Raw genomic sequence first — 25,157 nt, 5'->3', positions numbered from 1 at the left:
TATCTATGCTAGTGACATTGAAAATTCAGGGAATTCTTCCATATCTGCAACATATAACGAAGAATTTGACTTTTAAAATCTAACATGAGATTGTGGCACAAGCACCATCTTCTCACCAAGATAAAATATATAGAGTTAATCTGGCCTGCAGCGTTCCCTCTGTAGTCAAACAGCTGCACTTTGTGTGCAGAGACTTGTAATCTAGCTGAGCTTCCTCCCAAATGATGTACATTAATATATTCAGTTAGCAACATTTCACAGAAATTAGGTGTCATCCTCAGGCTCTAAGACATTCTGAATGTGCCACTCAGCCAGCAAAGTTTGAAGTTGCTGTCCTTTGAGAGGTTGCTGAACAACACTTACTCATTTGCAGTTCATTCAGCTTTTTTTTTTTTTTGTGAAGTTAGACTTCGGGGGGGAATGTGGAGAACATCTCGGTAGACAGCACATTTGATACTACCTTTCATCACCTGAAAGCCGTTGCTTTGCTTTTTAATCCATGACTGTTTTTCTTTCTTTCTTTTGCTAACAGGGGAGTCTGTGCCAGAGTACCAGATGGCTTTCCAGACAGAAGTTGGAAACCATCCCACTTTTGAAGATATGCAAGTCTTGGTGTCTAGAGAGAAGCAAAGACCAAAATTCCCAGAAGCATGGAAGGAGAACAGCCTGGTGAGATACAATTTTTTCAAAGAAACTATCATTTATTTTTTTAACCAGCTATAGGGCATACTCATCTCTTAAAAGCCATTTTTTAATACGTACTTATAAAAAACTCTTGTTAGTATTTAAGGATTGGGAGCTGCTTCTGTCTAGACTTCTTAAATGTTGAATTTAGTTTTTAGAAAGCCATTGACACGAAAGCTAGATTTTCTTTTAAGGAAAAATACTATGATTATTATCAGATGCTGAAGTGTAACGCACAGAATATGACTTGTTACATTAATTGTGAGATATTATCTGTAGTATCATGCATGAAGTGCCTGTATGTAATCTGTGTCCTGGATAAGAAACATAAAGGCCTTTTCTGCCATTTGACATCTTATAATCTAATAACACCCTAAAATAGTTAGCAAAAATGTAAATACACTCTTTCAAAACTGAAATCTATAAACATTGTAATAAACTTTTTCTTAAGCTGTATAGTCCTCAGAATTTGCAGACACTCTTATAAACTACATTAGAAATTTTATTTGGCTTCATTTTGGTCTCCAATTTTTATTTTCAAGACTGTAAGCATAGTAATGTTTTTTGTTGTTTTGAATTAGTATAGCTATGGCTTAGAGCCTTGCTTATGCTGCAGGCCAACAAGTTCTGGCAAGTCAGCTGCACTCTGGTAAGAGTCTGTGTGTTTGCTTTCATCTGCAGCAAGGGTGAGGTAATGCCAGTCCCCTTAACTTGGTGGGGGGTTGTTTGGCTTTATTACAGGCAAAGTGAAATGCAGTTACTGATTTCCACCTGATACACGGTAACTTGTTTAAGCTTAAATAGCTTATGAAAGTGACACATTTTATTCTTATTTAAAAGGATATTTTCCCTTGCTGAAATTATGCCCTTCAATCTTTAGAGACTTTGCTAGTTGATAAGTACGTAGCTACTGTGCAGATAGATAATGGGGAGCCTAAGGCCTCATCTGTGCTGGTACTTGTAAATATGTATGAAACCGTTTTCAGAGAGGAACATAGCCTGCAGTAATAAGACTGTTGTAAAACATGTTAGAGCTGAGTTGAGAGCTTCATAGAGAGGTTCTTTTATTACACCATTTTGGCCAGCCACTCTTGGAGGGGCAGAAGAAAAAAAAACTTAAAATCCATGCCCAAACTACATAGGCAATCAAGCAGCAACTGTTTTAACTATAGCCATGTTGGCAAATGCAGCGTTGGAAGAATAAGCAAGCTTGACATTTGTGTTTGAAGATCAGTTACAAGTAAAATAGTTCCAAAAGGTTTTGTTTTGCAGACTACTATTTTACATGTTGATTATGTTCTAACAAATTGGTAAGATTCGAGCATTATTAGACACTGAGCTAGTAATGATCTCTATAGTTAAACTTCCTAACACATTCTTTGTGTTGTCAGTGATTTATTTATTTTTTTAATTCAGAATAAGAATGATAGTAAGTCGACCTCTAAGGATGCATCTACACTTTTGCTTCAAGAGAAAAGAAGAATAAACACTCGGTCATTCTTTCATAGGTATCAAACAACCTGTTCCACCTTGTGCCAGTCTAGGTGTAGGGGAGATACCACAACTCCAGATAACCTCACATTGGACTGAGTTCCTAACCTCCTGTATCTAATGCACAGGATAAAAGACTTTTGTCTGTTATTTAAAGCTATGCTGACGTGTTGGATTACAATACTTCCATGCAAATTGATCTATTAGAGGAATATATTTGCCCTTTTCATTTGAGAAATACAAAGCAATATTTTATTGTTTACGTCACATAACTATGGTACTCAAAATATTTGGAATCCTAAATTTATTAATACCTATGCAGTCTTAGTCTGCTTCTTGAACATACGTGTTATGATACAGCCCTTGATTAGCAGTATGGTTTTTCACAGTATATATCAACAATTTGAGCAGATGATGTATATAAAATAATTCCAGGGCTATAAACTGAGCTGGGATGTTAGCAGCATTCTTGACTTATTTGCCAAAGCAGGGCCCAAGCTTGACTTCAAAGGTCAGGACTGAAAGATATTCATAGAATAATGCAGCTTTCCTCTCTCTTCTACCATTTTTATGAGTGCTAGAACTTCTAAATAGTGCATTTTAGTACACATCTCTCTTTGAACCTGGAATTAATAGAAAACACATTACTGTGTGAAGATCTAGAACTTCAGTTTTGTTAAACATGCAGTCATCAGTGTGTTCCTTTCATGACCCTTAAAACATCAAAAGGAGAGGATCTGCTAGAAGAGAGACAATATTAAATTAAACACAGTTTAAATCTACTGCTCTTGAAACCTGTAGGGGAGAGTCTTACAAAGGGATGAGACAGGCAATTGGGGTGTCCACTGATTTAGGGATAAGTCTAAATTGTGATTAAATCAGTGTCACTGTGCCTAACAATCAAATGAAGGCTTTTATTCTGGGAGAGAAAATAGATCCAGTACACTATCCAGTCATTGTCCCTGAGGGTGCTTTTAGACTCATGTCCCTTAGCTAAGAGGGGTGTAGTTGCTTAGCCCCTCTTTGATCTGCTGTGGGAAGGAAGATAAGAGATTTGCCAGTGTGGGAGCTCATCCCCACGTGCACAGCCATGGCTGCATCACTAAGAGCAGTGACTTGCCAGATGTAAGCGGTGCCAGGAGCCCACGCTGCATGCGAGGAGCTCTTGGCTAGTCTGCAGAGCTAGTCCTGACTTTGCCTGCCGGAAGGGAACAAAGCAGTTCTGGCAAAGAGGCAGTCAGCAGGGCCTGCTGAACATCTTACTGCCCAGCTGGGACTTACACACAGTTATTGGTGCTGGAGAAGTTAAAGCTGGGCTGTGGATGTGAGATATTTGGGCAAATCATATCCTATCCATGAGCCATAGATTGGCAGCAGGGGCCAATAAATGTCTGCCTGGTTTCTGTGCTCCGGACACAGTGGAAGCTGAAGTGTTCAGTGCTTGTAATTTCAGTTGTCTCCTTTCCAGGTCTCTGACCATATGGCAGCACTTTTTGGAGGTCTTGCGCTCCAATTCTGACTGCACCATTCACCCCACAGTGTGAACCCAGGAAAGTGTGTCTGTTTCTTGTTTCTCCATCTGCAAAACAAGGGCAGCAATAATCTCCTCCCATAATGCAGTAAAATTTACTGACATTTAGGAGACATTTGGATGTTGCAGTAGTGAACAGAGGAAGAAAAGCATGGTGAAATGAGCAAGTCTGTGTTATTTGCATACAGTGCAGGGAAGCAAGACAGGGACCATAAGCTGAATTGTGAGGGTAACAATGACAGAATTTCCAGAATATCACCAGTCCTCAACACACAGCTTCCATAAGGCAGAGAGAGTGAGCTGAGTATGTGTAACATCAGAGGGCTGGCTGAAGGTTGTGTGAACAATGGTGAATGTAGCCTTTTCTAAATAGTTTTGTTCCTAGTTGGTGTGTATGTGACGTATGATACTAGTCTGGCATATCACTGTTTTTAAGGTAAAAGAGCTTCTAATGAAACTGTGTATCTTCCATTTGTCTTTCTTACCAGCATGTAACTATTTTCACACATACAGAATGCTGTCATTAAATCGTAAATCAGAAGCCGAATATAAAGGGAAAATAATTTCAGATGAAGTGGTTTTGTTTTTTTGTCTCCTGGCAGGCTGTGAGGTCACTTAAAGAAACAATTGAAGACTGTTGGGATCAAGATGCTGAAGCTCGACTAACAGCACAATGTGCTGAGGAGAGGATGGCAGAACTCATGATGATTTGGGAGAGAAATAAATCAGTTAGTCCAACAGTCAATCCTATGTCAACTGCCATGCAAAATGAGCGGTAAGACAAGAGAACATTTGGTTTTGGTCAGCAGTGAATGCCCAATGCAATGTTCAGCTCAGTCCAGGAAGAAAGCTAGAGCACACTGCTTGCTTTACATTTCTGCACCCTTGAAGTGGGTGTGTGTCACATGAGCTAGTCTGCATATGGATAATTGTAAGACATGATCCTGATGGCTTTGTTCTTAAGATCTCCTGTGTGTCCCCAGAATTCAGGCACCTTTTATGTAAACAATTGTACTTCTCACAGAGGGGCCTTTTGTCCACAGGCTTGCACAGATATGAAGTGACAATGAATTGTCTTTAAGGACACTTGCTAAGTACTGCATAAAACTTCTATTTAAAATGTTCTTCTAAAAACTAAGTTTGCAGGCAATATGAGTTCAGGAAATCACCAAGTCTCAAACCTATAGCTTTTCAGTTAGCTACAGGGCCATCATTTAAGTCATTCTGACCCTGGTGAGGGAGATGCTGTATGTTCTTTGCTTGTATATGATCCAGAGGGAGTAAGAATTTGCAGAAGTGACATTGGTACTATAGTATACACTAGATATCTGGATGTGAGATAAGAGTGTTTTTGTTGTATGTAGCAGTGCTTATTGTAATGAAAAAAATATATTCAAATCATAGAATAACTACATTGTTGAAATAATAATTTCTCATGGTTTAAGACATTGAGACTTTCCCAGCATCACTTTCTCCATCTTGTGTGTTGAGTTCTTGTAGCCCTCCTTCAGCATCACATCTTTGCAACTAGAGCAGCACCTTGGCAGTGAACTGGACAAATAGCATATTGGGCAAATAGCAGAAAATGACTGTTACCTGACTTAGTTGTATAAACAGCATCCATGATAAAATTGCTGTCGTAGTAAAACAATTTTCTGCTACCCAGGATTTTTTAAGGAAGTTACTGAAGGATCTCAGTTTGTACTGTATCTGTCCTTAGTTTATGCATGAAAAGAAATTGAAAGACTCTCAGCTGTCTTTAATTTGAGGCTTTATAATATGGGGTGATTTTTACATATATGATCTTAATATCACTTATTTTTTCTTGAAGGAATCTGTCGCATCATAGGCGTGTATCAAAGATAAGGCCATATCCAGATTACTCTTCCTCTTCCTACATTGAAGATTCCATCCACCACACTGACAGCATAGTGAAGAACATTTCTTCTGAACATTCAATGTCCACTACACCATTAACTTCAGGGGAAAAGAATAGAAACTCCATTAACTATGAGCGGCAGCAAGCACAAGCTCGCATCCCTAGTCCTGAGACAAGTGTCACCAGTTTGTCCACCAATACCACTACCACCAATACAACTGGGCTCACTCCTAGCACTGGCATGACCACCATTTCCGAAATGCCTTATTCGGATGAAACAAACTTACATACTGCAAATGTCATGCAGTCAGGTGGGCCCACCCCTGTTTGTCTGCAGCTAACAGAGGAGGACCTAGAGACAAATAAACTGGATCCTAAAGAAGTGGATAAGAACCTGAAAGAAAGCTCTGATGAGAACCTGATGGAACATTCACTTAAGCAGTTTAGTGGGCCAGATCCACTCAGCAGCACTAGTTCCAGCTTGCTTTATCCACTGATAAAACTTGCAGTAGAGGTGACAGGACAACAGGACTTTACACAGGCTGGCAATGGTCAAGCATGTTTGATTCCAGATGTCCCATCTTCTCAGGTCTATCCTCTACCTAAGCAACAGAACCTTCCGAAGAGGCCTACTAGCCTCCCCCTGAACACCAAAAATTCAACAAAAGAGCCACGGTTAAAATTTGGTGGCAAGCACAAATCAAACTTGAAGCAAGTGGAAACAGGCGTTGCCAAGATGAACACTATCAATGCTGCAGAACCTCATGTCGTGACAGTTACTATGAACGGAGTGGCTGGGAGAGGCCACAGCATCAACTCCCATGCTGGCACAACGCAGTATGCCAATGGCACAGTGCCATCTGGCCAGACAGCCAGCTCGGTAGCACAGAGGGCCCAGGAGATGCTTCAGAACCAGTTCAGTGGAGAGGATAGTCGTCTGAATATTAATTCAAGCCCTGACGAGCATGAGCCCTTGTTGAGGCGGGAGCAGCAGGTTGGCCATGATGAAGGTGTTCTGGACCGCCTAGTAGACAGGAGAGAGCGACCACTGGATAATGGCCGAACAAATGCCAATAACAACAACAGTAATCCCTGTTCAGTGCAAGACACAGCTACAGTCAGTATGCAGAATGTAGTGAGAAATCCTGGGCAGACCCAGACTAGAAGAGCACAGAGGCCTAATTCACTGGATCTATCGGCCACAAATAGTTTGGATAGCAGTAGTTTGCAGTGTAAGTGCCTGCAGGACATGAACAGTTTCCCTGACAGTTTTTTTACATAATAACTGCACGTATCTGCTTGAATAGAAAATACTTGAGTCTCTCCTGTCCTTCCTCAAAGCATACTTACTAAATCCCATATAAATTTAATTTCTACTAGCACAGTTTCAGTCTTCTCAATAAAGTCCTGACTCCATCAACTCCAGCACATTAGGTCACTATCTTTCTTCCACATACATGGAATAAATCAGTCCCCTAATAACCCTGTCTACTCTGGCAGTAGGAAGGGAGAAATTTCTAACTTTCATTATTCCTTGGAAGGCACCTATCTTGGCAGCTGCAAAGCATAATGAAAAAGCTTCCTATTTCTTCCTTCAGGGGCGTGTTATACCAACTTTTCCTTATTTTTCTTCATTCTCTTAAGAGTAGCTGACTCCAAGATTCATTGATTAAAATAATTTATTAAAATAAATACTTATATGCATAATTACTTTTAAAGCACCTGATTTTGCTGTATTAGACCAGCCTAGATGGAATGTCAGGCATTCTCTACTTTGCTGTCTGATCTCCAACAGTTATTTCAGTCCTTCATCAGCTTACCCTGTGCATACTAAAAATTTGTTAAAGTACTTAGAGAAGGAATTGATTTTAATAGACTCCTTCGGAATAATTACCTTAAAAGTTTTATGGCTAAAGATCTAAGAGGTTATAATGGGGCTTCCCTTTTTACAGTAAAAATGTAATAACCTAGTTAAATTAGTTACATCCTCTGAGTCTCACTTTGGGCCTGTTGGAGCTGTTGGAAAGGCCGCCTGGTGTGCGTTTTTGAGATAATGTATTTTCAGAATCCACTGTAGTCTTTGACAGGTGCTTGCAAACTTCTGGCTCTGTTTAGATAGTCGCTGTGTTACTGGAGTGCCAGGCATGTTTGGAAAGAAAAGGTTTAGAAACAAACCAGAACATATCTTTCAAGAAATGTAGTTGAATATTCAGCAGTGGAATACTGAAACCTTCCTTTTAGGTAGGAAAGCTCAATTTTTTTTCTTAACGTGTTGACATGAGTTGAAATCTTATTGAGGTAAAAAAAAACATTATTGCAGCAGCTTTCTTTAATTGAAGATTAAGTTAAAGGAAAGAGTTTGAAGGTTGTATAAAGTGAAAGGTTTGTTAACAATTAGATTTTGACTGCTGAAATTTTATCATTAATAAAATGGGTTTTATCAGTTTTGCAACCCAAAGTCCCAAATCTTGACTTAGGATCTCAACAGAGAACGGACCATTTTGTCTCCAGGTGAAATGCTTTGCCAGGTGAAGGAGAATTAGGGCACCTATGATTTAATTATGCTTTAAAACTTTAGCCTTTGCCATCCTATAGTAGCGACATTTTTTTGTACCTCCTATTACAGGTAATATAAGATTCTATGATTGCAAAAGCCCCTCAAATGTCAAATGCTGATTCTGCTGTTTGATGCCATGTGCATTCAAGGTAACACAAATTACTTCAGTGAAGTAATTTCTGACAGAGAACAGAATCTGACCCCTTGTTTTGGTGGCAGCTACTCTAGTTGATATACCTGACATGCCTCTGCCACACAGTTACTTTTGTGTGATAAGATTTTGTTCTTTTGTTCTGTTTTGCATGAGTAACAACCCTGATCTCTCCCATCTCATCTTACCTTCCTTGTAATACTATTTTCTACTCTGTTTTTGGTTTTTGTTTGTTTTGTTTGATGTTTTGTTGTTGTTGTTCAGTAGGTGACTCCTCACAGGATGGCAAATCGGGCTCAGGAGAAAAGATCAAGAAACGTGTGAAAACTCCCTACTCACTGAAGCGGTGGCGTCCTTCAACCTGGGTCATCTCCACCGAGCCGCTGCACTGCGAGGTCAACAACAACGGCGCTGACCGGGCAGCCCACTCCAAATCCAGCACTGCTGTTTACCTTGCAGAAGGAGGCACTGCCACCACAATGGTATCTAAGGACACAGGAGTGAACTGCCTGTGAAATGCTTCAAAAGCCGACAAATTACCTTCTTTTTTTTTTCTTTTTTTTTTTCTTTTATTTTGCATTATTTGAAAAGAACACGCAGAAGACATTTAAAAAAACTGCTTTCTCTTCTGTCAGCAACCCCTACCAAGGACTCGCTTTAAATAGATTTCAGCTATGCAGAAATTTTTTAGCTTATGCTTCCATATTTTTTTAATTTGTTTTATTTTTTGAATGTTTTTGCACTTTTATTTAGTATCGCTAAAGTTAAGTCTGTCTGTTTTGACCACAGAATATATATATGTGTATCAAAAAATGTGGTCTCAAAATATTTTTTTAAAAAAAGTAACAAAAAAATTGTATTGCTGATAATCAGTTTGGACCAGTTTCTTAAGGTCACTAAGATCGTAAGCAGACTATAAGACAGGTTTGACTGCAGTGGTGTCTTGTAACCATGTTTTGATTTCTGTGCACAAGCTAGTCTGTATATTTCTATGTTACAAAGTGTATTCTCTTTTGAACCCCTTATTTTTCTTGTGTCATGTTGAAATGTGCAATAGTCTATAGTTCACAGTATGCTTTATTGAAAAGTGTGTTTCTAAAACTGCCACATGTTCCCCTTTATGCATTTGTTAATTTTTCCCTGACAGTTGAGCCATCAGCCAGTCATGGCAGTGAACTTTGCACACCTGCCTATCTCACACTGTGCTTTGAGTTGACAGTGCATGAATTTTTGCCCAACTTGAAAGGGCTTTTAAAAAGGAACAAAAAAAAAAAAAATAGTCTGAGCTCAGTACCTTTCCTTTGACCCTTCCAAATCAAAATGTGTTTCCTTAATAGTAGTAGATGTCAGCCTGTGAAGTTCTGAATAACAAAGTGTTGAACAAATGTAAGGAAACAATGTCAGCCATTTTTTTCCATTTTCTTTTGTATGCAGTTTCACCCCTGTATTTATGTAAAACCTTACTTAGAACACTAATGATGTATATTGAACATTACATTTTATTCAGAAATCTTAATAACTGAAGAAGTCTAGTAAAGTCTAGTGAGGATGGGTTGTGAGCACACAGAGGAAAAATCGTACATCTTATTTGGCACAAAATGGTTTTGTGATGAGTTGCAAATCTTTCCTGTTACACCTGCTCACAGACAATCTGGGGTAAAATCAGCCTGGTTGCTTTTGCAGGTAGGTGCATCCTAATTGACTGTTGTTGCTGAGTTGAGTTGAAACTGTTCCTCCCTTCAGTGTTTTTAGAGCCCTTCGTTCATCTTTTAAAAATTTATTGCATGCTTTTAAAATTCATGGTTGAGTGTGTGCAGGGAAGGGTTGGGGTTTTTCCCCCACTGCTTAGACCCTTCTTTCAGTTTGTATGCACATTGATTTTAGGTGTCACTGAACATTAATATAATAACAATTGAGATAAATTGTTTTTTCACCATCTCAAGTAAACCTTACCTTTTTTTAGAATGATTGTCTACTGAAAGAACATTAATTTCCTTATTGGTCAGGACCTCCTTCCACCTAAGAAGTATCCTTCCATACAAGAAATATTATTTCTGATTGAAACCATTTCAGTAAAAACTATTTAGATAAAAAAGTTACAACATGTCAGTCTTTGGTGCTAAGTAAAGTTTTATCACTAGTGATGTTCAAAGAAAGAAAATCTATTCAGTGTGCCTGCCAAACTCCTGTGGCAGGATACTGGCAGCAGTTACCTCCCCAGGCTGGTCTCCTTTGAGCTGACTGAAGCAGATGCTCTGCTTTCAAGCTCATTTGTTTCCTTGCTGTTATATTATTCCCCCCCCCCCCAAAGTAAACTTTGCCAGCTCTGTTCTTCTGTATCTGATGATACAACTAACATAATATATGCCTGGCTACATCTGATTCTTGCTGTTTCCCGACCTCCCCTGTTCAAGATTGATAGTATTTTCTCTTGTAATGCTTCTTAATGTTTCTTAGATTCTTGTAGATACCTCCAAGAGATAACTCTATAAATCCAGACTTTGAATAAGTGTAGTTGTAGAAATTCAAGCCATGAAACACATTTTGGGCTTCCTGTGTTCTTTAAGAACCAGTTCAAGTAGTACCTTTCATCTCTGAGGCTTAATTCTATTACCCTGCTGCAGTTTTCTCTGGTGTTACTTGTAATTCACTCTCCAGCTTCCCATCTGCTGCAATCTCGCATCCCAGATGTTGAAAACCTGCCAGTTGCTCAGCTGGGTTTCAAGACCTGAATCAGAATTTTTGGCATTCTGTTGATAATGTTGGCTGTGGTTTTTTTCTCTCTTGGTCTTCTTTGAGTTTCCATTTGAAGTACAGGATATTGTGCTGTAACGATTGCTGTATCGTGGACATTGAAGAGTCATCATTCTTTTCCCAGTGACTTTTTGAGTTGCTTTGCATGCATCATCCATCAGCATTTCAGAATGTGGGCTGAAAAGCATACTTAGGCCACTCTTACCTATTGTGAAACACCCTGGGGAGAGAAGAGTTATTTGCTCTGACTACTGCTTCTATCTGCTAAGATAGGCTTTCACCAGTCATAAAGCCTTTCTTTTCGGGCCAGGCTTTGTGAGAAATCCAACTTTTTAATGCTCAATGCAATCAAAATCATTTTAATACCAGATGAAAATGTTATTCCGCAGTTTTCCTTTGACATTCTTTAAGCAAACAGTTTATTTTCCTTTATCTATTTCTGTCGCTTCTTGGGAAGCCTTTGGGATGAATTATAATGAGTAGAAAGTATTGGCTTTGTAATCTACCAGGGACAAATATAGTTTGTAACATGATAGAAATGTGTACTTTACCACAAAATAACCTATAGATTAAATAGAGGAAAAACAATTTATTTTGAAAGGTCAGCCAAAACAAACTCTTGAGTAGGTACCAAAATACTGTCATTCTGCACAGCTAGGTGAGATCAGATTTGCAGTTTGGTTTCAGTGCTTAATTTAATAATGCCCTTTTTTTGCTCAGAGCACATAATCCAATCTCCACACAATATTTTCTCTGTAAATTAAATTATATTGGATTGTATCACATACCATGGGGAATCGTCCCTAACCAGATGAAATACATGTATGAGAGAATTCTACAGATTAGACACATGGATAGTTGATAAATGTACTATAATCAGTGTTTTCTTTTGTGGTTTGGTTTTGGGTTGTTTTGGTTTTTTTTAAGAAAAATGGATAATTATGAAAGTTGATAATTTTCTATCAATTTCTCATGTATATTACAGACAAGATAAATATAGCAAAATTAAAATAGAATTATAGTGTAAATACCTATGAATTGTGCCACTGTCAAATAGGCAACAGTAGATTATTTGCTATGGTAATTTATAATGTATAATTCAAGAAAATGTTAGAGCAAACATTTGTGATGTTTGTATATATAAGCCAAAATCCGGAATCTTACTGGTTTTAGGAAATGATGTGCTAGTAGAAGCCAGAAGAATTGCTTAGGTTAATGGATTGTTGCTTTTTCCGTTTCCTATGGTAGAGACACTCACCAACATTACATGGTTTTTAGAATGTGAATTCTAACCTTTTGAAGAGACGTGCCTCATAATCACATTTATTTTCTTCTCAAATTTATATTTACAGGTCAGATTATCTGCAACACTTCCCCCCAATTTGCTTATAAGGCTCTGTAGTTTCATGTGCTAAACAAATAGTATTAAAAATGCCTCTTGAAACTCCAAGATGCACTGAAATTGCACAGCTTAAGGTAAAGGAATTCCTAATTTAAAAGAAAACCATCTGATACTCTCATCATTAGAATATTCTCAGAAACAAAGAACATTTCTGTTTGTGTTTGTTTTCTTACTGCTGTTCATTTGTTTCTTGTTTTCATATAGAGAGAGACCTAATTTTCAAAGACAACAGAGTTTCATTTATTTCAGTGCACTGGAGACAAAAACAATGCAAGATGGATGCTGACAGGTTTCAGGAAATAAAAAGAACATGCACCCACATTATAAATACGTTTAGAAAGTACACATCTTCCCACCTCTCAGCTTTCTCCAAAATAAATCTTTAATCATACCTGCTTCAGAAATGAGAATAAGGAAGTTATGTATTTATATAGAATAGGTTATTGGGCCAAATTTAATAATAATTAATTGTTACCTAAAAAAAAATATATAAAAGCATCGTATATGCCATAGCTTCAGTGTTCAGTGCATTTTGCTTTAATGATATTACTTCTTTAAATATTAAAAAATAGCCCACTAACAACATTACTAAGTATATGTTCAGGTTATAATTTTCTTTTAGGAAAAATACTCAGAAGATTGTAGCCATTCTGCCACTGAATTGTTATTAAAGAAAGTTTCAGCCTAGTTAGGGAAAATTTTAAAATTTGCATATGCAAACAATACAGGAGAAATTAATTATGTTGTAATTCTCACTTGTATAAAAACCATGGTATTTCCTGTTGCTGTAACAGGCTGGTTTTAAGTAGTAAAAATAATACAGTAGCATATACATGTCCTGATGTCTCATTGGAAAATTTGGAGCAACTTATCAAAGACAATTGAAATAGAATTGATTAGTCTATGGAAGTTGGATTATAGACTGGATAACTTAGTATTTTGCATAAAAATGGATTATTTGCATTTTTCTGTCTGGTCTCCCACTGTCCCTTTTAACAGGTAAATATATTAGCCTCCTTTTAAAAATATGCGCTTTTTTTGTTCAACTTAAAGCCTTTTTTCAGTGAAAAAGGTATACATATTTTAGTGAAGCTAAATATATATTTTTATGTAAACTGTGTATGTATTTAGATGCGTATGTATGTTGTACATAAATTCCAGGACTAAATTCTTTGAGTTACAGCATCAGATGGTAGCACTGATAGCAAGTATGATGTTCTGTTTCCTAAGTAATTTTTAAGTTGTCTTTAGTTCATTACAGTAAAACCAGGATCAGGCTGTGACATACAGTCCAGTAGTGCAAGACTTGTCACTGTTTAGGTGGAATGGATTTATGAAAGGAGAGATGGAGAGAGAGAGAGAGAAAGCTGGGATTGCACATGAATAACTTCATCTGAAGCTGAGTAATTTAAGGTACCTCTCTTAAAGATCAAAAAATAACTCAAAATACCACATGATCATTTTTACAAGACATTTTAAGGTAGTAGCTATAGTTCCATGTGTGGTTGCCATTTAAACATAGTATTTTAGTCCATTAAATCAAATTACATTTTAGGCTTCTATATTGTCATACAAAACTGTAGCTGTAGAAATACATCTCTTTTTTTATCTCACACTCCCCTCCAAGTAGGTTCATTTCTGATGTGAAATAGTAATAAATCAGATTTTGAGGTTTCTTCTGGACTGGCTAAAATTGGTAACAGAACTTCCACTTCTGCAGCCAACAGATGTAGGCACTGCTGCAAATCCAGGTGGGAGTTAGGTTTGGCATGAGTGTGTCTGTGGAAATCAACCTCTAACCTGCCAGCGCTCAAGCCAAATGATGTTGAAATCAGGAGTCTGCCAGTGATTATGAGCAAAGGAGGGTTGGGTTCTGCTGGCATCGTTTTTAAACATTTCTTGGGAGGAACAGCCCTGGGAAAGCTAAGGTGGAACATGTGGGTGAACCCTGGCTACGGGTGCTGGTGTTCAGGCGGTCAGACTGGGTCAGGACCGGTGCAGCAGGGGATATTGCTGGGAAGTGGAACTGCACCGTTGGGAGTGGGAGGTTTCAAAATAAGCCTCATTTACACCAAAGCCCTTAATGTTGATCTGGGCTGCATGCAGGTCCTATTTAGTGGCTGCTGTGGTTCATTACCCGTATGAATTCTTACAGCCTTTTCTATTTATTTCACTGTGGTTTAATATACGTATGTGCATAATAAGCAGGACCTAGTCAGAGTTACATTGATTTATAATGTAGTTGCTAGCCTGTTGATCAGCAATTCTGTAAACTTGCAAGTCGTTCAGTTGGTTAACTTAAATGCTTATGTCATGCTTCAACAGATGCAGTAACTGTCACAGTAAGGAAGGATTTCTTCAAAGTTCTTGCAGGCTTCTGCAAATGTATTAAAGGAGGATATATCCATCAGGGGCATAGCATCTTGACTGGTAACTATTTTAAAGCAGAAATAATTAGCCTTTATAACTTTCTAGTTTCAAGGTCTCCCAAAAGTCAATTTTTATAGCCCACTCACTTGTTTTTAAGACAAAACAAAAATGTGTGAAATTTATTTCTACAGCACTTGATTCACTTTTTTTGTGCTTCAAAACTGTATAATAAAGAATCACAGTTCAATCTTGTTTATTCCAAAGGAAATAAAATAGTTAATGTTCCTGTAGTTTATAAAAAGGCACAACAACAAAGAAACAGGCAAGTCCAAGTTATAGCTGACTGTCATTTGTCACTTGAATTTCCTGATTTGTGACTCTCTTCTCTCTTTCACACTGTTGAAATGTATTTAAACAGGTTTGTATGTAATGTTTCTTGTCTGCTTTTTGTCTCTAGAGGAGAGTGTGCTCTATTCACATTTATATAAGCTGGAACCATATCTTACAATCACTGTTGGTTATTTTCCCCCCAAATGCAGTATAAGAGGAAAACAAACATGGCAAAGACTGATTTCTAGGGTTTGGTCTTTAGAAACTGAAATAAGGAGATATGAAACTGTTTTCCTTATGAAAAACTGTAAAGAGCATTACATTCTGAGCAAGCTTTTCTGCAGAAGAGGGGAGAAACCCTAGAATATGGAGTCTCATTAGAACCCTTTTCTTAACGGGTATTTTTGGTTTTTCTCTCAAATAACTGAAGAAATGTCATGTATGAATTTATAAATAATTGCTTTCAGTTACTTCTTTTGTATAAGCTGCCCAATACCCTTGCTATACTGTATAAGTTGTGTTTTATGGAACAGTGTGAATATGAAATAAAAAGCTAATTTTTTTTTGTTTTTTAATCATCTGTGGATGCCATTATGAAAGCTGACATTGTTAAAGCCACTACAGAGTTTTCTATGAATACTTGTAAGAATTGCTTTGTTATATATAAACCTAAATAAAGAGATTGTATTGATACAGAGACATTGGATAAGAACATTTAAAAGGCTATTCTTTAGGTCTAAAGGAAAAGGCTTGCTGTAAAATGGTGCATTATTCCATTTATTAAAGATCATATTAATGACATAAAGCATGGTCTTTTGTGGGTTTTTCAGGGTATTATTGGCCATGAGTATTAAGACATGCTCCCAGGAACGAGAGGAAAACCTCTGCTGGAGTTGCATTTTGTTGGTTGAAGGGTAAGAATTGCTTCATTACTTGGGGCTGAAAAGGACTTTGAGACACCTTAGGCATGTGAAAGATGGCACAGGGCACTGTTAGCGAGAGCAGCCTGCAGTTCTTGGGCCTTGCCATTGCTACATGGGTGCGGTGCCTCTGCCTGCTTTTTAGTCCATTCTCACCAGTCTGCCAGTTAAGATGCTTGTATTGGCAACTAAAAATAGTTTGTAGGCGTTTCAAAGCAGTAGGCCTTACATGGCCTCTTGCCACACCTTGCCTGGCTTTAAGTGTTTAAACGTGAAAAAACAAAAGGAGAAACAAAAAAAAAACACAAACCCAAATCATAGAAACAAACAAACAAACAAAAACCGAGGTGGAAAAAAAAAACACAACCAAAACAAAAACCCAAAACCAAAAAGGGGGGTGGGGGGGAGGTGGGTGGCATGTGGAGAAAATAGGAGAAAGAGGTGTTAAACTAAACTTTTGGCAGGGTTGCACTTGGGTGGAGCCTAGGACTGGTGGCAACCAGGCATGTGGGAGGAACACAGCAAGCTACAACTGTTGCAGGTGGGACAATAATTAAAATAGCAACCCCCTTACCCTTCCCACACCAACTTGCACTATTTCCCCTCCCTGTGAGAAGACAGTGTACAGCATTCTTCCAAGCAGGAGCTTTCCCAGGCCAAAGCTGCTGTCCTGTCTAATAGAACTAGAAGAGATGGATTAAGCCAGTAGAAGAACCCTGCAGATTTCCCCTGCTGACTGGCCCGAGCCACGAGTTTGCCTGCTCTGCCTCTTGAAGGTAAGGTGCTGGGAAGAGACAGGTCTTTTCTCCACTGTGCTCTCCTTTGTTTTGCTTCCAGGTGTTTTTCAACTCCCAATGCAAGAACTTCATTTTGAAGGAGTTGTCTGAGATTTTTTACTTTTGATAAAGAGCTCTTCTCATTTCCCTTTTTCCAGTCAGTGCTTGTGGGAAACTTCAAGACAAGCCAATATACTGTGCCCATACACAGGTGATACTGTTCACTTGATGTCATCTTTGTCATCTCCTGACCCTTGGTAAGTGTAAACGGGGAGCTAGTGCTCCACAGGCTGATTGCCTCTAAGGCATCAGGATGCTGAGGATTTAGCACGTGAATGCTTGTCCATGTGGAGAACAGAGGGAAATGAATGCAAAATGGTCCCAAGAACTGCGTATCAACCCCACTAAGTCACCTTCCCTTCCTGACCAGAAGGAATATATTAAATCTTCTATTTAAAAAACACGCCCCATCTTCCTTTCCCTTTCTAGCCATCCAGATGTCATCTGAGCTCTGAGGCAGCCATTTTGCCTATGCACGTAGAGGGAACTTGGCTCTCCTCAGTTCACTTTCTGGAGCACAAACCGAGCTGTGCCAGTTGGGGTCATGCAACCACTGCTGCAAGCTCGCTCAGGCACTACAGCTCACTGGTCACCACAGCTTTGAGGCTGTCTTACACAAACTCTAACTAAACTTACTGTAATGCTGTATCACCAGAGTGGTGAACTCTTTCCTTCAGTTCCATTCCCAGTGTTCCTGGGTTTGCCTTGGCTTCAAGAAAGGGTTCCACATTAGCACCAGCTCCACAGCATGAGCATCCCACACCCTACAGTGCTGCAACACACATCTTGCACCTTAAAGCACCAAGCACTGTATTGTGGGACCTCACTGGTTCCAGCACTTTCTGTTCTACAGTTTGTTGGGATCCATGCTACACCACAGTTGCTTCATTGCTTACATCTGTCCTCCTTACTTAATTCTTGTTATTTTTGCTTATCCACAGTGATGATTTTTGCAAGCAAGTGAGAAAATGGTGCAAGTCTTTTACCTCTGTGGCCAAAGAACTACCTCCAAAATGCAGAGAAAGGAGACAGAATTAGGAGCTTCATTTCTTGCTGTCATAAATAAGGAGGAAACAACAAACTGAGGCAAGGGAGGTACGAGTTGAGCACCTGTCTGTACTACAATTCACCGCAGATGAACCTAGAAATCCCTGGCTACAAGGAGGGACCATGACAAGCTTTGTTTCTGTGAGCAGGAGGCAGGCTCCATGTTCCAGGCTGGATCTGCAACTACCTTGGGGGTTTCTGTCTCAGAAAAGGATTAGGAGATTAGGGCACTTATTGACAAGGAGAAGGTCCCTCCCTGACAAAGAGCACTGTACTTCCATGCAGGGGTTTGGTGTTGGCTCAAGATGGCTGAGCAACACCAGCTGACAGGAAAGAGAGGCTGACTGGCCAGGTCTTACTATGTGTGGGGCTTCAAAAAAGCCTCAAAGCCCTTTGTATCCAGAGATCTCAATTACATTTGTGGGAGCCTGACACCTCTGTAGTCCTCCTAGGAACAGCTCCAAGAAAGTCAGATTTCCCAGGAAGCTGTTGCCAGGAAGAGTCTGGGGGTGCCGAGGATGCCAGGAGCACTGGGAACTATGTGGAGCTCTTTTCCCTGGAGCCCTTCCCTGCTGCCCTGCCCTACCTGGCAGCTCTGCCTCTGGAGAGAAGCTGGTGCCAGCACTGCAGCAGGCCAGGGAGGGATGCCGACCTGACCAACACAGAAATAACGAGTTCCTGCATGCCAGTTCCATCTTCACTAGTGCCCTGGAAGGAGAGGCTGCTGCTACCGAGGAGGGTTGGGAGAATGTGAGGGGAACAGCCATGACAAAAGAAGTAGACATTCCCCCTCTGAAATTCTCACTCTGCCGACAGCAGAAGCAGCCAAATCCTGCCCTACCCCGGTGGGTGTGGCTGAGCCTTATCCTCAGGACACCAGAGAAGCCTTGACTCAGCTCTGCAATAACAAAAGTCTTAGTGGTGAATTTTACTGATATATTTTGTACTGGGTGTGTGAGCTACTCAGGCTTAAGAAATAGGAGATTTCCCTGTGTGACCTCATACAGTCACCTCAGCCAGCTCTTTCCTGCAGAAATAACAACCACTTTTATTTGGCTTTTGCTTTGCTAATGGGAAATGAAAGTAAAACAACAGTAATTTTATTCCCCTTTGTTTCAAGGCAGTGATGCAGCTGCAGAACGTACTTTTTGGAACTCAGCCACGTCAGTCTTCCATTTGTTTCCATTCAGGGTTTTTTTGCCCATTTACTTCTTGCTAATTCTGATGTTATAGAAATTCTCCACGTGCAGGAGATTATAGACATCTGCTCACTGCCATGACCCAGAGCACATTCTATTGGATAAGAAGGTTAATTTTCTACAGGGAGGAAAACTCAACCATACCAAAATGTTTGTATATGTATAAATTCAACTTTTCATGTTAGCCTGAAAAGTTGTCATTCTCCATCTAAACAGAAGCTGAAATAGTTTGAGCCCTAGAATTTAAATGGCACACTCCGATCTTCTGATTTTATGTCAGGGAATCTTCCATTTTCAGCTCTTAAAACCACAAGGAAAGTGAAAAATCCACAAATGGTGATCTGAGCCAAAGTCATGCTTTGGGGATCACTCATGCCTCTTTTACAAAGACAACAGATAATGATGCCTGAGGACAGCTGGTAGACTCTGGGGCAGCCTTGTCTGTCGGGAGTGGTCTGTGGAAGGTGATTAAGGAAAGCAAGGCTGTATTTACTATGCAGTATCTGAGAAAACAGCATTTCTAGGTGGGGCTTGAGTGGACACTGGAAAAATCTTTAGAGAGCAAATATTGAGAAGGCTGGAAACACCTGATCCAGCTGCATTTCAGTTCCTGATGGAAAGGACAGGAGCTTCCCAAGCCCCTCCTAGGCCAATCACTTTTTGAGAATGAGGAGGTACACCCAGTAGAGAGCAGGCATACTTTGGGCAGATGATGGGCAAAAGCCAGTGGGCAGCTTTGCAAGTGCATTTGATGGATTTGAGGAAGGGGAAGGACTCAGCATTTGTCTTCAGCCCTATTTCCTTGTTGTCCTTGCCAAGTGCTAATAGGAAAGGATAGCGTAGGACACAGTGATAAAGAGGGTACAGAGGTTTTACAGCTCATTTTGCTGGTGTCACTGCTTCCAATAGGCCTGCAGGCAGGTACAGGCTTTTCTGCTTCTGCCCATCACTGAGTGTAGCCTTTGTTCATAAGAAGTTCATGCTGTGGGCTATCAGATTTCCCAATCAGAATGACCAGAAATATGGTTTTCATACGGTACTTTTATGAGCATGGAACTGCATGCATAACAAGTGAGGTTAGTTTGTGCTGTCTTTAGTTTTATTACTGATGGTCAGTCTCTGTTTTTTAGTAGAGACTGTTATTTTACCAGTCTGCCAAAATACTGAAATTATACCTGTTTTCTCAGTTTCTCTCTCTCTCTTTCTCTCTCCTCCACCCTTTCCTCTTCTTGGAAAAGTAATACTTGAGCCCTGCAGATACGTTGTAAAGAGTAACTTCTAGCACCTCCAGGTCTCCAAAGTAGTTAAAAAATCAGATCTGACATAAACCATTGCAGCAAGTTGTAGCTCTGACTCCAGTCAATAAGGCAGGTATTGCTGCTGCACACATCAGTTTTACTGGTGCAGCCAAGGCATGTATGGGTGGCCAGAGAATCTCCTGCAGGAGGGAGGCCTTGCTGGATCTCTGCTGAGGTGGAAGGTATTTACTGAGTACCTGCAGATGAGTTACCATACCAAGAATTTCCTTGCAGGACCATTAAAAATTCTGAATTGGGCCTCAGAAACAGCTGGCTAGTTAAGTAACTATTAAGCAGGCTAATTTTATTTATTGTCTGCTTCTGGAAAACCAGGATGCATGTAAATAATGTGTTTGAGCTTTACTCTGTGATCATGAGGGTCAGGTGTCCACACCCCCTTCCTTCCAACACCACTGCACAAACCTGCTGCTTTGGGCAGGCTGTTGAAGCTTCTTTGGAAAGACCCCAGCCCAGACGTCTAGGCCTGCTCCAAGGATTTACTGGTTTCTGCTCCCAGGGCAAGAGACAACTTGCAGGCTCACAGCTCTGAAGCATCAGCCTAGGTACTCTGCCCATGACTGCTGGAGGTGTCAGCTTGCTCCCGCTGAGCGGAGTGGGCCCAACGCCCTGGATGAGTGTGGGATGAGGCCCTGGCTGCAACAGGGCTTGGGCCTTTGCCTGGCTTTGCTTTTTCCATCTTCTTATCTATCACATCCTCTCTTTCAGCAATAGTTCTCTGGCTTTCCTGGAGGCAAAGCCAGGCTGAATGCAAGGTGCAAAGCATGAGGACTGGAGGGCACAACTGAGACCAACTGATGTCTGGTAGAGATGTAGCCAAACTAGTTAAAAGTTCCCCTGCCCCCCCGAGCTGAATGCAAGCAGGATTCATAACACTGCCTGACCCATTATTTCAAGTAGCTCTTTTCCCAAATCAGAGAATCCTTGAATCAGAAGGAGCAATCTCTCTTCTCTGCAATCTTAAGTGAAATGTATCTGGATGTATGCCTATTTGTCACATATACAAGATGTTTATTATCCTACAATATGGCCATAAAATCTACATTATTGAAATATTGGCATTCATCACATTAATTGATAATGTCAAGAATTGAAATAAATATTTTACAGTATATAGTTCCATTATATTCACAGTACAGAAATTGTGCCACTGGTTAGTAGGAGCAATCAGTGTTTAATGTTCATAAATCAAGATTCCTTCTACAGTTCATACACATTCTTCTGCCCTGAGACTGGAAATACAGAAACACACATTACATCTCTACACAACACAAATACAAATATCTGTATTATATCTGCAAGCTCTTTAAATATGTGCTAAAAATATTAAGTTTTGGGAAGATAATTTTAAAGGAAAATTACTTACTTTCTAAAAGGAAGAAGGTTTTATTGTTGGATGGGAGAAATTATATGCAAGTTATTTATTATTCAGCATCCTTCTTGCAGGATACCTGGGGAGATTAAACTGTGTCTTCTTTAAATGAACTAGGCCACTTCTCTCAATGTTACTGAAAATGAAGATTCAGAAATGCAGTGGACAACAGAACTTTTTCTGCTGCTCATTTTCTTCCCTTAACAGAACCCAAGAACAGCTGCAGTCCCTCTCAGCTGGGTGCTCACCTGGTGAACCAAGTCTGACTCCAACTGGTAGATATTCATGGTGAGGTTATTGCTTAGTGTTGCTGCTGCCCATAACGTGCTAAAAAATTGATCTGTATGTGTCAAAAAAAACATGTTGCATGTAAGAGAACTTAGCACTGATTTCTAAAGAAATTAACCTTGTATTTCTCCCAGGTAATTGTGTGCCATTAACGTGCAGTGGAAATGCCTCTCAAGCCTTCAGTTAAGTGTTGCGTTGAGGAACAGGGTTTGTTTGTCACAAATGTGTCAATGCCAGGGAGGCACAGAAGCCTCAGGATGTTATTTATATAATAACTTTTCATAAACTGTGGCAAGAACACGTTTTACTTTAAGTTGTATTTTGCTTATCGCATATAGTTTGATTTATGTCCAAAGACCCATCTGTTGTTTTTTATTGTTTTAATCTTAATACCTTATTTCAATCTGCTTGCCTCCTCAAATCCCCCCAGATATTCTGGAATATTAACTAGGATCTTACAGGTTTTGTATGAAGCAAATTCTATTATATTTGTCCTATTTTTTCAAATGTCTTTTTCTCCTGTTGGCATGAACACCCACGTAAACAAGCAAAACAAACTCACTCTGCAGGGGAGGGATGAGAAATGCAGTTAAATATCCTGGGGCATAATCTTATGTTTAGATTAGACTCGCAAAATCTTTAATCTTTCAGCCTTCAGTAGTACTTGCAACAACTGTAGGTAACATTTTCAGGCAATATATTGCTCCTTTACATGTGTTGCTTTGCAGGCATTTCATTTTTTAATAAGACAAGAACATCTGAAGCTACCCAGAGCAGAGTAATTTTCTGTGAGATTTGCTGCTACTCCTATTATTTTTAACAGTACACTTTTCATATATATATATATATATATATATATATATTACAATGAGCAGTGAGCAGTTCTACTCATAAACCTCCAGTCTTTAGTTCAACCAGACCCCCCAGGTATTAGTTGTACAGTGGGATGTGGTCCTATGAATTTAGTTGGACCTTTTTGACCCTTGTTTCTCCACATTTAATTCAGGGTTACTATTTGGACCACTTCCCTGACTTGTTTCCGTCTGTGTTTTCAGCAGGTTGCAAATTTGTTCATGCAGCTCCGTGTGTTGTATCAGTCTGCCTTTGAGGGCACTTTTGATGTGCTTCCCACATACGGATCGATTGGTTTGTACCTGCAGCTTTTACTACAGACTGTGTTTTAAGAAGGAACCAACAACCTGCATGGAAGTCTGCAAATTTTCAGAGGTGTGAATTACAAAGATAGTCTGGGGGGGATCTGGATCCAAGTTATTGGGGGCTGGGGTTTTGTTTCGGGGTTTTTTGTGTAATTAAAAAGTTGCAAGTAATTAATAATTCTGCTGTAGCTATTTCCATAAGGTGTAGGAGTAAGATCCTGTTGTAACACATTTGTTACAGTTTAAACAACTTAATGTATGAAGTACATGGTGTTTGATTAGGTCTGAGTACATGACTTTACATGCTCAACTTCCATGCCTGATGCATGTAAAGCAATACAACTGCTGATGAGCAGTATACATAAATGCTTGGCTATATAATCTCGTAACAACTGCGTGGAGCAGTGCCATTTTTGCAGTGTGACAATGATGTGGGAAGTACTATAATTGTCACAGATATCTTCTGCATTCAGAGTCGTGACTTGGCTCCGTAACATGCATCATGCAACTAAATATGAATCAATACCTTTCATTTTTGGCCTCTTCAAAACAGTAACAGGAATTAGAATGTGTTCAGGATATTTTATGCCTTAAAAATATCTTTGTGGTATAGTGCTTCCAAACAGCCCCAGTATTTCTGGGGAGGATAAACTGTCCAAGGGATGAAAGCCTGCTGAGCAACTGCACTGGCACGGGCAGTGGGCACTATCACAGCAGGAATGACTGCAAAGAGGATTGTATCTTCTGCTCCTGACTGAAAATTGCAGCAAAGAAGTGAAATAAATGCTGCAAAAGTTACCCTGCTTTAGGATAACCGTGTGCTGTCCTGGGCTGCCAACAAAGCAGCAGGCAGGTTCCCTTTGTTTCTCCAGTGTGCTGGGTGCTGGTTTTCTACCTCCCAGGCATTTACAAAAGCAGCACTATGAAGCTCAGGTTTTCTTTTTCAATATATGCATGGAGTAACTGAGGGAACTGGGAGATCTCTTCACCACCAGTGCCAGCAGTATGCAGCTATGCAGCCTGTGCTGCTCTCTGCCTCTCAGCCATCCCTGGTGAGGAGAGCAGTCTCCCAGATATTTCACCAATTTAGTGGGTTATCTGGGATTATGATGCTGTGCCACATTATGCCAGCACAGTTTGTTAAGGTTACAAGGAAAGGACTGGGAAGTGGTTTTATGTGCATGATTTTTAAGGCGACTTCAATAAATTGGACACTTTAAGAAAGGGATACAACAGGACTGATTGTGACCTACCAGGCTTCTGGTGCTTTCCCTTAACATTGCCACTTTTAGGGGAAGTCCAGGATAATTCTCAAGACTGGGCACAACCTTTTGTAGCTAGTTTTGGTTGACCTGTCCAGCTATCCTGCAGGCCATATTACTAGTATTTACAGTACCTGTGAGCAAGCATAATGCCCTTCAAAAGAAATTTAGTTGATCCAGAATGCAAGAGCAAACTTCCTCACAACCTCATCACCAGAAACACATTCACCCTGTTCTCTTTGGCCAGTCTGATTTCTCAGAAAGCTCCTGGCTCTGACAAGACCTTTAATCTTCAAGGCTTTAGGTAGACCAGGCATCCTTATGAAGGGCCTGTGCCTGTCTTGCTTTTCAGGTTTGTTAAAATCATTGACTGAAAGGATAGAGCTCTTCAAAGGAGAAATTGAGGCTTTTTAAGTGAAGGTGGCTTCAATCAGAAACAACAAAGGAGAAAGGAGGAGGGAAAAAACAAACCCAAGCACAAGCAAGCTGAAGAAAAGAGAGAACGGTATGTCATTTGCTGTCACACCATTTGTATCATAGCAATGGGATTCAATTGCAACACAACTTGCAGAGCAATATTGTAAAGAATTTAGGCAAGTTCTGGTAACCCA

At 39.8% G+C, this 25,157-nt stretch overlaps 1 protein-coding gene and 1 long non-coding RNA gene across 4 annotated transcripts in view; both read left to right on the top strand.

Moving 5' to 3' along the window:
• The window catches only part of BMPR2 (bone morphogenetic protein receptor type 2), a 108,579-nt gene extending 92,625 nt beyond the window's left edge, over positions 1-15,954 (top strand). Inside the window, exons 10-13 of one of the 3 annotated variants that reach the window (XM_051622845.1) lie at positions 533-669; positions 4,309-4,481; positions 5,538-6,817; positions 8,561-15,954. In XM_051622845.1, the coding sequence (XP_051478805.1) occupies positions 533-669; positions 4,309-4,481; positions 5,538-6,817; positions 8,561-8,808 (1,838 nt within the window). In that variant the 3' untranslated portion in view covers positions 8,809-15,954. The other 2 variants (XM_051622844.1, XM_051622846.1) reach the window with 2 other exon arrangements.
• A 746-nt stretch (positions 15,955-16,700) lies between these two features.
• Positions 16,701-25,045, top strand: LOC127386201 (uncharacterized). The gene is made up of 6 exons (XR_007889831.1): positions 16,701-16,845; positions 17,004-17,102; positions 17,847-18,000; positions 22,047-22,127; positions 23,183-23,354; positions 24,899-25,045. It is a non-coding gene; the product is annotated as an uncharacterized LOC127386201 (long non-coding RNA).
• The last annotated feature ends 112 nt before the right edge of the window (positions 25,046-25,157 follow it).

This window comes from Apus apus, chromosome 6 (genome assembly GCF_020740795.1).
Source record: "Apus apus isolate bApuApu2 chromosome 6, bApuApu2.pri.cur, whole genome shotgun sequence".
NCBI classification, from domain to species: Eukaryota; Metazoa; Chordata; class Aves; order Apodiformes; family Apodidae; genus Apus; species Apus apus.
This window is presented reverse-complemented; position numbering and strand designations above follow the sequence as displayed.